Source organism: Bos javanicus, chromosome 5, assembly GCF_032452875.1.
Source record: "Bos javanicus breed banteng chromosome 5, ARS-OSU_banteng_1.0, whole genome shotgun sequence".
Lineage (NCBI taxonomy): Eukaryota > Metazoa > Chordata > Mammalia > Artiodactyla > Bovidae > Bos > Bos javanicus.
The window spans coordinates 35,527,796-35,539,943 of record NC_083872.1 but is presented as its reverse complement, the minus strand read 5'-3'; the positions used below and the strand labels follow the sequence as shown (position 1 = coordinate 35,539,943).

General features: G+C 41.9%; 1 protein-coding gene across 3 annotated transcripts in view; it reads left to right on the top strand.

Moving 5' to 3' along the window:
- The window catches only part of ANO6 (anoctamin 6), a 236,144-nt gene that overhangs the window by 44,265 nt on the left and 179,731 nt on the right, over positions 1-12,148 (top strand). For 2 of the 3 annotated variants that reach the window (XM_061416382.1, XM_061416384.1), the window contains exon 2: positions 10,546-10,605. The exons of the other annotated variant lie outside the window; for it this stretch is intronic. In XM_061416382.1, the coding sequence (XP_061272366.1) occupies positions 10,546-10,605 (60 nt within the window). The remainder of the gene's footprint in view (positions 1-10,545; positions 10,606-12,148) is intronic. 3 annotated transcript variants of the gene reach the window in all.

Sequence of the window (12,148 nt, the reverse complement as noted above, 5' to 3'; positions counted from 1 at the left end):
TTCAGTTCAGTTCAGTCGCTCAGTCGTGTCTGACTCTTTGTGACCCCATGAATCGCAGCACGCCAGGCCTTCCTGTCCATCACCATCTCCCGGAGCTCACTCAAACTCACATCCATCGAGTCGGTGATGCCATCCAGCCATCTCATCCTCTGTCATCCCCTTCTCCTCCTGCCCCCAGCCCCTCCCAGCATCAGAGTCTTTTCCAATGAGTCAACTCTTCACATGAGGTGGCCAAAATACTGGAGTTTCAGCTTCAGCATCATTCCTTCCAAAGAACACCCAGGGCTGATCTCCTTTAGAATGGACTGTTTGGATCTCCTTGCAATCCAAGGGACTCTCAAGAGTCTTCTCCAATACCACAGTTCAAAAGCATCAATTCTTCGGCGCTCAGCTTTCTTCACAGTCCAACTCTCACATCCATACATGACCACTGGAAAAACCATAGCCTTGACTAGACGGACCTTTGTTGGCAAAGCAAAGTATTCTAGAGATGACTTAAAGCATATAGGAGGATATGTGGAAGTTGTATGCAAATATTTCACCATTTTATATGAGGGACTTGGGAATCCTAGATTTGGGTAACTTCAGGGGATTCTGGAACCAGTCACCCGCAGAGACCAGGGGGCAACTGTAAGTGGACCATTGTAGATATTTTGGGGAAAAAAAACAGAAAATTGTAAACAAAACAAAAATCACCCATAATGTTACTGCTCAAAGATAAACCAAACATGAGCACCTTTATGTACTTCTCTCCAGTTTTTTTAAAACACAGAATTTTATATAGAGTTTAGACACACAGTATCCTGTCTTTCACTTAACTTGCCTCATAAGCATTTCCTAATATTTATTTTTCACTGTGGCAAAGTATACAATACATAAAATTAACCTTTTTATCCAATTTCAGGCTTCCTAGGTAGCTCATAAAGAACCCGCCTGCCAATGGAGGAGATGCAGGTTCGATCTCTGGGTCGGGAAGATCCCTTGGAGAAGGGAATGGCTACCCACTCCAGTATTCTTGCCTGGAAAATCCGATGAACAAAGGAGCCTGGTGGGCTACAGTCCATGGGGTCTCAAAGAGTCGGACAAGACTTAGCGACTGAGCACACATACCCAATTTCAGATGTATGATTCAGTGGCATTATATACATTCACTGCTCTTGTGTTTTAGGATCTTTTCATCATCAGCATTACTTATATTAAAAAATGCTTCCCTAAACACATTTAATAGCTGCAAGATACTCCACAAGGCAGAATTGATGTAGAAACCTTTGCTAGCAAGCATGTCACAAATAGTTACTGTGCTCACTGTGAGGTAGACTTTATGGGTGAAGCTGTGAACAAAACAATTTTTGCCTCCTGGATCTTAAGTCTACTGAAGAGGTTGTCTACCAGCCAGCAGTTTGATTATTGTAGAGGTTAAGCATGGGGCTGTGGAGGAGAGTTTACAAGTTGAGGTTCAGTTCAGATCAGTCGCTCAGTCGTATCCGACTCTTTGTGACCCCATGGACTACAGCACTCAAGGCCTCCCTGTCCATCACCAACTCCTGGAGTTTACTGAAACTCATGCCTGTTGAGTTGGTGATGCTACCAACCATCTCATCCTCTGTCATTCCCTTATCCTCCTGCCTTCAGTCTTTCCCAGCATCAGGATCTTTTCAAATGAGTCAGCTCTTCGCATCAGGTGGCTGAAGTATTGGAGTTTCAGCTTCAATATTAGTCCTTCCAATGAATACTTAGGACTGATTTCTTTTAGGATGGACTGGTTTGATCTCCTTGCTGTCCAAGGGACTCTCAAGGGTCTTCTCCAACACCACAGTTCAAAGTTCATCAATTCTTCGGTGCTCAGCTTTCTTTATAGTTCAACTCTCACATCCATACATAACTACTGGAAAAACCATAGCCTTGACTAGATGGACCTTTGTTGACAAAGTAATGTCTCTGCTTTTTAATATGCTGTCTAGGTTGGTCATAGCTTTCCTTCCAAGGAGCAAGTGTCTTTTAATTTCATGGCTGCAGTCACCATCTGCAGTGATTTTGGAGCCTCCAAAAATAAAGTCAGCTACTGTTTCCACTGTTTCTCCATCTATTTGCCATGAAGTGATGGGACCAGATGCCATGATCTTTGTTTTATGAATGTTGAGCTTTAAGCCAACTTTTTCACTCTCCTCTTTCAGTGGTAAGTTGAGGTACCATTTACACAATCATCCCTTGATTATTGTATCTCTAAGGTGTGGCAGATTATTTTACTGTTATGAGTAATACTGTGACATAAGTGTAGGTATAAGTATTTGTTCACATTTCAGATTATCTTATGAAGATTTTGAAGAGGAGAACTACTGGACTACTGCTTGTGACAGGGTCATAAGCGTGTTCTGTTAGATCTCTGGTTGTTGTCAATCACTGTGCCATTCTCAAGGTAGAGAATGGTGACCTAACATTTTCATTGCCTATTGCACCTGGTGAACTCTACCAGCTTTTTAATGAACGTATGTCTTATTGCACTCGGCAGGATTGTGTGAAGCACTGGGGTTGAGTGAAGAGTGTTATCTCACTGGGAGGAGCATGGGAGTGCAGAGGCAGAGGGATCATGGCCGAAGTGGACATTGCACAGGGAACATTTGGACTGTCTGGCTGTTTGTACTCATTTCAGAGGCTTTGGTTTGGATCAGGCTTCACGGCTGTGCTCTTTGTATATGCTGACAAGCTTGGCTCTCTTCTGTGAAACTCTAGACGAGTACACTTGAAACCCACTGTGCAATAAAAATAGCCTATTAAAAAAAAAGCATCTGTTTATCATCTGGACAGAAAACTTCCGGTCTGTTATCCAAGCTACAAGAGACTTTTGGATATGGTGCAGTATTGCCCTGTTCAGACACAGATGAAGAGTCAAGGGCTTAGAGAAGTTACACATTCTAAAGGAGATCAGTTGGGTGGACAAAGAAGAGAAATTGAACTCGTTCTCTTGATTTATCTGGTGGTCGCCCCATTACCTGACCATGTTGTCTAAGCCTTTGTTTTTCTGTTTACAAGAACCCTTTCTTCTTCCCACTCCTAAATTCCTGATTTTGTTCTCTGCTGTTTTCTTCCAAGATTTTACTCATTTTTAGTATTGAATATATATGTTGTTATTTAGTTGCTAAATTGTGTCCAACTCTTTTCCAACCCTATGGCTGTAGCTCACCAGACTCCTCTGTCCCTGAAATTCTGCAGACAAAAATACTTCTTTGGATTACCATGCCCTTCTTCAGGGGATCTTCCCAACCCAGGGATAGAACCTGGGTCTCCTGCATTGCAGGCCGATTCTTTACCATTGTCTAAGGCACCAGCGAACCATATTTATGTAAATGTGGGCATATTTTTTTATGTGTAATAACTCTTCCCTCTAAGGTCAACTTGACCAAAAAAAAAAGTTCACATTGTGTTGTATTGGACTAAATGCTACTATCTTCAGTAGAATTTCATCTACCTATTGACTCAAAATATAGAGCTGTGAAAGTGAAGGTCGCTCAGTCATGTCTGACTCTTTGCTACCCCATGGACTATAGAGCTGTGGTCCAGAAAACGATCTTAAAAAGCCAGAGCACCAAATTTGGTCTGAGGCTGTCAGCCCCAATATGAGGTGAAAATTATTATGCAGTTGGAAAATTCTGTAGTTTAGATTCTAAACAATTTCTGGTAATCAGTATCTCAAAATTATTTAGTTATCAGGTCCTTTAATTTATGAGAGAAAAGAACAATTCTTTGTTTATCTGAAGTCTTTTATGTTGTCTCTTCCATCCTTAATTAAAAAGGCATTGGCATTTTCATTATGAAAATATTTATTCTGGATTTATAGCTAAGTCTGTTAATTTTTCATTCCAATCCCAAAGAAAGGCAATGCCAAAGAATGCTCTAACTGCCGTACAATTGCAGTCATCTCACATGCTAGTAAAGTAATGCTCAAAATTCTCCAAGCCAGGCTTCAACAATATGTCAACTGTGAACTTCCAGATGTTCAAGCTGGTTTTAGAAAAGGCAGAGGAACCAGAGATCAAATTGCCAGTATCTGCTGGATCATGGAAAAAGCAAGAGAGTTCCAGAAAAACATCTATTTCTGCTTTATTGACTATGCCAAAGCCTTTGACTGTGTGGATCACAAAAAACTGTGGAAAATTCTGAAAGAGATGGAAATACCAGACCACCTGACTGCCTCTTGAGAAACCTGTATGCAGGTCAGGAAGCAACAGTTAGAACTGGACATGGAACAACAGACTGGTTCCAAATAGGAAAAGGAGTACGTCAAGGCTTTATATTGTCACCCTGCTTATTTAACTTATATGCAGAGTACATCATGAGAAATGCTGGAATGGATGAAGCACAAGCTGGAATCAAGATTGCCGGGAGAAATAGCTATAATCTCAGATATGCAGATAACACCACCCTTATTGCAGAAAGTGAAGAAGAACTAAAGAGTCTCTTGATGAAAGTGAAAGAGGGGAGTGAAAAAGTTGGCTTAAAGCTCAACATTCAGAAAACTAAGATCATGGCATCTGGTCCCATCACTTCATGGCAAATAGGTGGGGAAACAGTGGCTGACTTTATTTTGGGGGCCTCCAAAATCACTGCAGATGGTGATTGCAGCCATGAGATTAAAAGATGCTTGCTCCTTGGAAGAAAAGCTATGACAAAACTAGACAGCATATTCAAAAGCAGAGACATTACTTTGCTGACAAAGGTCCGTCTAGTCAAAGCTATGGTTTTTCCAGTGGTCATGTATGGATGTGAGAGTTGTACTATAAAGAAAGCTGAGTGCAGAAGAATTGAAGCTTTTGAACTGTGGTGTTAGAGAAGACTCTTGAGAGTCATTTGGACTGCAAGGAGATCCAACCAGTCCATCATAAAGGAAATCCGTCCTGGGTGTTCATTGGTAGGACTGATGTTGAAGCTGAAACTCCAATACTTCGGCCACCTGATGCGAAGAGCTGATTCATTTGAAAAGATCCTGATGTTGGGAAAGATCGAGGGCAGGAGGAGAAGGGGACGACAGAGGATGAGATGGCTGGATGGTATCACCAACTCAATGGATATGAGTTTGGGCGGACTCCGGGAGTTGGTGATGGACAGAGAGGCCTGGTGTGCTGCAGTCCATGCGGTCGTGAAGAATTGGACACAACTTAGCGACTGAACTGAACTGAACTGTTAATTTAGTGTTTGAAAACTGATTAGCCTTAACCTGTATAATTACTTTTATACAAAACCAACTTAAAAATTGATTTTGGAGTATCTTGACTTTTAAAGATCATTTCAGACATCTGATTTTCCTGTGTTAGGTCTCCTGTATTTGATATATTAAGTTCTTGAGAAATGAGGAATGAATACTGTACACTGCACTTCCAAAATAGCCATATCCATCGTCTGTTTAAGGGACTTGAGAATCCAAGGAGACATACCCTGTTTCTGCACATGGCACTTTTCTCTCACTCATTTCTTTGTCTGGCTTCTAGCATGGAATACTCATGATGATAACAGCAATTGCATTTTCTTAAGTGCTTACTGTCAGGCCATGTGTTGTGCCCACTTTAGTGTTCACAGGCATAGGTATGGAGATAGGGTAGTGTGATGCCCATTTTATAGATTAGGAAGCTGAGACAGTTCCCAGGAGGTCACCTGATTATCTCCTTTGAGTAACCCATTGATTGATTCCTGTCATTTCCCTACCACCTGTGGTCCAGTCTGTACATCAGTGCTGGTCCCATCTGTGTTCTTTAATATTCTCTTTTAGAAACACCTTTAAAGCCTCCCCAGACTTTAATCAGTCCACAGGTTGGCCCCAACTTCTTTTCCTTTATATCCCACAACCTCCTTACAGGACCTGCCTCACAGACCCTGGGGTGAGATACTGTGTCTTTTCCCCACTGCCCCCACGTAGGCAAACCCCTGTGTGCCAAGCACTCTGTTAGGATCTTAGGTACACAGTTCTTGGTTCAAAATTTTATACTCAGTGCCCAGGCAGACCTGGACACGTTACCTCTCCTTAGCCTCTACATGGCTAATCCCAAATTGGTTTCCAACTCTTGCCCTTGGTGAAACTTTCCCTAACCAGTCAAAGCAACAGTGAGTCTGCCTTCCTCTGAATGAGACCTCCACTGATTGTACCAGATATCTGCCTTCAAGTTTTGATCTTCTTTTCATGTGCCTGAATCTCAGCCTACTTCTGGGTTATGGAATCTATAAGTAAAGTCTGTTTCAGCTTATCTTTGATTACTAAACTCTAGTTTTTAAAGGAAGGATTGATTAATCTATAAAAATATATAAAATTTCATAAATTTTAGTCTTGGAATATCATACTTTTAATAAAATATATTGCATTGTGACCTGAGACCACATGTATTAAAGTATAAAAAATTAGATGGGCGCCTAAATATGTCATATGGCTGTTTCTCTGGACTTTTTTTTTTAGAAACCCAGATACCACATCTTTTATTTTTTTAATTGATTAATAGTATTATGGTTACACCTTCTTCTTCATTAGTTATCAGCGCAAGAAGAAAGCCTGTTGAATATAAGCTAAGCCTTTAAAAGACACTAGTAAAATATCTTGAACTTTGAGGTAGTCCTTTGAGTTATGGGAGTTGTTAAAAATATCGTAAAAGATAAATGACATAGATGGTCTGAGTCCTGACTGAGGTCGGAAACCTGTTAGTCCTGGCTCAAGTCACTAAACGGGGTCACCCTGATTTGGTCAGAAGCACAGTGAGCCTCAGTTTCTTCACATGTCAGATGAGGCCATCTACATCATTGCAGACATGGTGGGGTTTTGACCACTGAAGACTTGTGGGTACCTCTCTCCATTTTACGTTAGTCTAAATTGCATCCATCTATTTGTGTATATACAAGTATTCCTGGGAGATATTGTGGGCTCAGTTCCAGACCATGTGAAGCAAAGAATGCAACAAAGCAAACATCACAATAAAGTGAATACTGTGATAAAGCAAGTCACACATTTTTTGATTTCCCACTGCATATAAAATTTTACACTATTCTGTAGTCTATTAAGTATATAATAGCATTGTTTCCTATAAACAATGTGTATAACTTCATTTAAAACTATTTTATTGCTAAAAAATACTAACCATTACCTAAAAGTCAGAAAGTCATCTGATTTTCACTATCAGAAAGTTAGCATCTTTTTGCTGATGGAAGGTCTTGCCTTGATGTTGATGGTTGCCTTTTGATCAGGGTGGTGGTTTCTTGTGGCAGTTTCTTAAAATAACCCAGCAATGGAGTTTGCCACATCCCTTGACTCTTCCTTTCACTTGAATACTTAAGAGGCCCTTGTAGGGTTATTAATTAGCCTAGTTTCAATATTGTGGTAAGTATCTCAGGGAATAAGGAGACCCAGGGCAAAGTAGCAGGATGGGGAACAGCTGGTCAATGGAGCAGTCAGAACATACACAGTATGTATCATTTGTTGTCTTATGTGGGTGCAGTTCATGGTGCCCCAAAACAATTACAATAATAATGTCAAAGATCACTGATCCCAGATTGCTGTAACAAATATGACAACAGTGAAAAAGTTTGAAATGTGAGAATTAGCAAAATGTGACACAGAAACATGAAGTACCAAATGCTGTTTTGGAAAAATGGTACCAATAGACTTGCTCAATACAGGATTCCCCCAGACCCTCAATTAAAAAAAAAAAAAAAAAAAAATCTGCAAAGTGCAGTAAATGAAGTGTGATAAAATTAGGTCTACTTGTACTGTGTTAGTGTACTAGGACTTCCCTACAAAATACCAGACTGGGAGGGTTGAACACTAGCATTTATTTTCTCACAGTTCTGTAGCCTGTGAAGTCCAAGGTCAGGGTGTCACAGATTTGGTTTCTTCTGGGGCCTCTCTCCTTGACCTGCAGACCTCATCTTCTCACTGTGTCCTCACATGGTCCTTCCTGTGTGTGTGAACATTCCCAAGGTCTTTCCGTACCCATATTTCCTCTTTTTTTAAGGACACCGATCAGATTGGAGTAGGGCCCACCCTAGCAATGTCGTTTTAACTTCATCATCTCTTTAGAGGCCTGTTTCCAAATAGAGTCACATTCTGAGGTATCAGGAATTAGGGCTTCTACAGATGAATTTTGAGGAGACACAGTTCAGCCCATGATATCTATTTAAAATAGCATTCATTTGTTTTAAATTACTTAGAGACTAGTACAAAGAGAAAACCAAAAATAGCCTTCCTAGTTAATGCCTGTTATTTAAAAGCGTTGGGGTGGTAGGTACATGAAAAGATAACTCAGACTGTATTGAGGTTGTAAAAGGAAGAATGACACCCTCCTAGCCCCCTCCTCCTACTCTAAGGCAGCTTCTTTAAAAACATTTACACCAATACATGTTTACTATATGGAGTCCAGGAGCATTTTTTTCTCGGCCCTAATGTATCATCCAGAGTACATATTATGTCACATGCTCTGAATTCGCCTTCTTTTAAGTGGCTATCCAATATTCTGTTGTGTGCATACCAGATTTTAATTTAACTAGTCATTTATTAATAGGCACTCAGGTTGTTTCCAACCTCCCCAGCCACCACGCCCCACCCCCCCCCCTTTATAAACAATGGGGTTCTTTTAAATACGCATTGTGGAAAGAATAGTAACAGTTCACTTAATAAAAATAACTGGCGCCCGATTTTGGTGACAACAGCCAATGTTTATCACCTTCCTGTTTCTTGGTTTTTACTGGGATTGTTATTGTGAAAGGTGCTTGTCTTTCTCACCCTCCAGTCCCTGACCTTATGCTAATACCTCTTCTTCCTGCATAATGTGAAGGGAGGACCTTCTCTGGGTGGCCTTGGATCATCTCTGTACAGTGGTCCTTCCTCCTCAGGGGGAAAGGCTCTCCCAGCTCAACAGTCATAGGCTATTTCTAGTTAAGCAAAACCATTTTTCTTGCAAGAATTGCTATTTCTGTGTCCGCAATGACACATGAATCCTTTCTGGCTGCTCCGACCCTTTGGACAGGGGCCAGCTTTCTAATGGAATGCGAACAGTCTTGCTGCTAATCAAGATTTACAGCTGAGACCAGGATGACCAGTCGCTCATTGGATTTGCAGACCCTCCAAGCTAACAGCAGCAGCTCCAAGATTAAGTGCAGAGCAGGGGCCCCAGCCCTGTTCTGTAGGCCCTCTCTCTGTCCCCAGACCCAGCCTCCTGGCCACAGGTATCATCTGGTGTTATTTTATAAGCTGTGCCACCATGCAGATGTTCTTTTCTGAAGAATTACTTTCATTTCTGACTCATTTCAGGAAATGAGGCAGTCTATCAGAAGTGCTCTTCATTTCCAGACCTCCAGAGAGTTCATTTTCTCCTGGGATTTCTAACCACATGTGGGCAGTGCTTTATTTACCCAGATGTGGGAAATAACAGTAATGAACAGCCTTCATCTGAAGTAGCCCTTACATCCCTGAAGAATCCCACGTGAGGGCCCAGAGGTAGCTTATGCTCTTATTAATGTAAATATTTCTGAGACTTTGGTTTCATGACGCTTGTAGACATGCTGTGTGTATGAGCTTGGTGCAGGCAAAATATAATTTAGCAACAGATTTAAAAGGTAGTCTGGAGCGTTTCTAATTACTGTTTGTTTAGTTCAGCATTGCCTAATAAGTGGATTTAAGTAACCTTGGGGGTAGGGAATGTAATGTTCATATTACAGTCAACCATGCAAATCAGATTCAGAGTATTGCAGAGAACACACCATGGAGTCATTTTAAAGACGCAGTTCATGGAATTTTGAATTTAGAACTGAGAGCATTTTGGGATGGACGTTGTCTACCTGTCATGCATCAATGTGAATTATACACATATCCAAAATCAACCTTACTGTGGGGTACAACTCTGTATAAAATCTATTGGTAGCTTTTGACACTCAGTTCTTTTTTTTAATTTAACACAAAAAGTCTTATTCTTATGGGAGAAATGGGCTTTTCTTTCCTTCCCTTTTCCATCTTTCACTGGCCATATCGGAAACTGAAGTTGCGAGAAGGCCTAGAACAGTGGTTCTCAACCTGAGCTACACCGGGGAATCACCCTGGGAACCTTCAAAAATGCTGATGCCAGGCTCCCACCCCGGAGAGTCTTGCTTAATTTCTGGGAACGCAGGCTACACTGGGAGGATGTGACGGTGCACTAAGGGTTGAGAACCGCAGGCTTGAGGGCTCATCTCACCCAGTGGTTCTCAGCCTGGACTGCAGGTAAGGATCACCTGGAAAGCTGTTGCAAAATCAAAACCACATTTTGTGGGGGATCCAGGATCCAGGATTTTTAGAAAGCTCCCAGACGATTTCTGACGCACTGCAAGGGTTAAGGTCAACTGACACAATCTAACCATTCCATATCATAGATGAGGGAAAGGAAACTGGAAAGGTCAGATGGCTTGCTCAAGGTCGGATCCTGGTTGTTGTGCAGGCACGTCTGGAATTCAGGTCTGATGCCTTTGACTGGTTTGTCTGCTGCCTAGCCTGGCCCAGGTATATTTGTTTGTTTTATTTATTGATGCCTCCTCATCCTTTAGGTAATGTTCCTGCCTCCAAGAGGCCTTTAATGGCTCCTCCCACTCTCCCATCCAGCCTGGGTAAGATGTCCGTCCTTTATATTTAATGGCACTCTCCTTACCATTCCCCTCGGACTGTCAGCTCTAGAAGGACAAGATCCATGTCTTTCTTGTCCTTTTGGTAATTTGCTGGCATGGGATGAAGAAGTGCATGCTCCGTAGTGTCTTCACACGCTAGCAAGTTGACGAAAGGACAAAGACAGCGGCCTTGTCCTTTTAGAGCTGACAGTCTGAGGATAATATTTGGTGAATTGAAGTTCCCTAACTCTTTATTTACCAGTTAGCCCTCATGAGTTGTTAAAAATAATCTACTCCTTTTGAAAGTAGCTTCTGAGAGCAAATGTTATTGTTTCCTCTCCAACCGCCCACTCTGCTGTGGGTCAGGATCTCAAACACAAAGACTGCCCACCCTTGCCTTGCAAGAGAGAGACTTGGGAGGGGGAGAGTTTATCAAGGAGATTTTGATGAAAAAGTAATGAAAGCAAGATTTCTGTGACTTTACCTGTTGCTCAGGGTAAAGCATGTTTATAACATCTAGGGACTTCCAAATAACATACTTACAAGTGTATGTGGTGGTTGGTGGTGGTGGTGTAGTTGCTAAGTCGTGTCCGACTCTTGCAACCCCATGGACTGGGAACCTACCAGGCTCCTCTGTCCGTGGGATTCTCCAGGCAAGAATATTGGAGTGGGTTGCCATTTCCTTCTCCAGGGGATCTTCCCAACCCAGGAATCGAACCTGGGTCTCCTGTATTACAGGCAGATTCTTTACTGACTGAGCTACAAGGGAAGCCCTACACACAAGTGTGTGTAGCATCAGTGAAAGGGAGCACCTAGCGTTACCTTAAGACAAATTGAAAATAATACTCTTTTATAAAAAAAATTTTTTTTTAATTTTCTTTATCATGTTGTGTATGTAACTGATTAACCACATCCACTAGCATAGCTGAATTAAATCCTTTGGCTTCTCTGGGTTAGTATTTTAAAGTCTGTTCAACTGATTAAAAGACTACTGGGGAGATCAAGATGGCAGAATAGAAGGATACAAAACTCACTTTTCACATAAGCATATCAAAAATTATATCTACAAATAGAATAATTCTCACAAAAAAACAGCCAGACACTCGGGGAAGATCTCTTTAAATGACCAGAGCTGCTCAAGAAAGATCCCCATGGAACTGAGTAGGACTGAAAATAATGAGACCAGCTCCCCTGGCAGGGATCTATAAAGGAGAGAGTGTGTGCACAGGCAGGTTGCTTTGTGAAACTCCTCTGTCTGCTGGGACACCTGCCAGGACTGATAGGCAGCTGGGGGGGCGGGGACTCTGCTCTTGAGGAACATGCACATGCTGGCCTGCTAGCAGTCAGGACAGAGTGAGTCCAGCACTGACACTGAGAACTGCCACCTCGCTGCATTTCCAAGCCTGAAATGCATGCTAGGTGGGGCAGCTAGTATATGCTAAAGTCCTAAAACTCCAGCGAAGGGACCCTGGGAGAAGACTTGGTCTAGCTTCATGGTGACAGCCTGGAGGACTTGAAGTGTGGTCCATTCTTAGTGCGAGTAGGG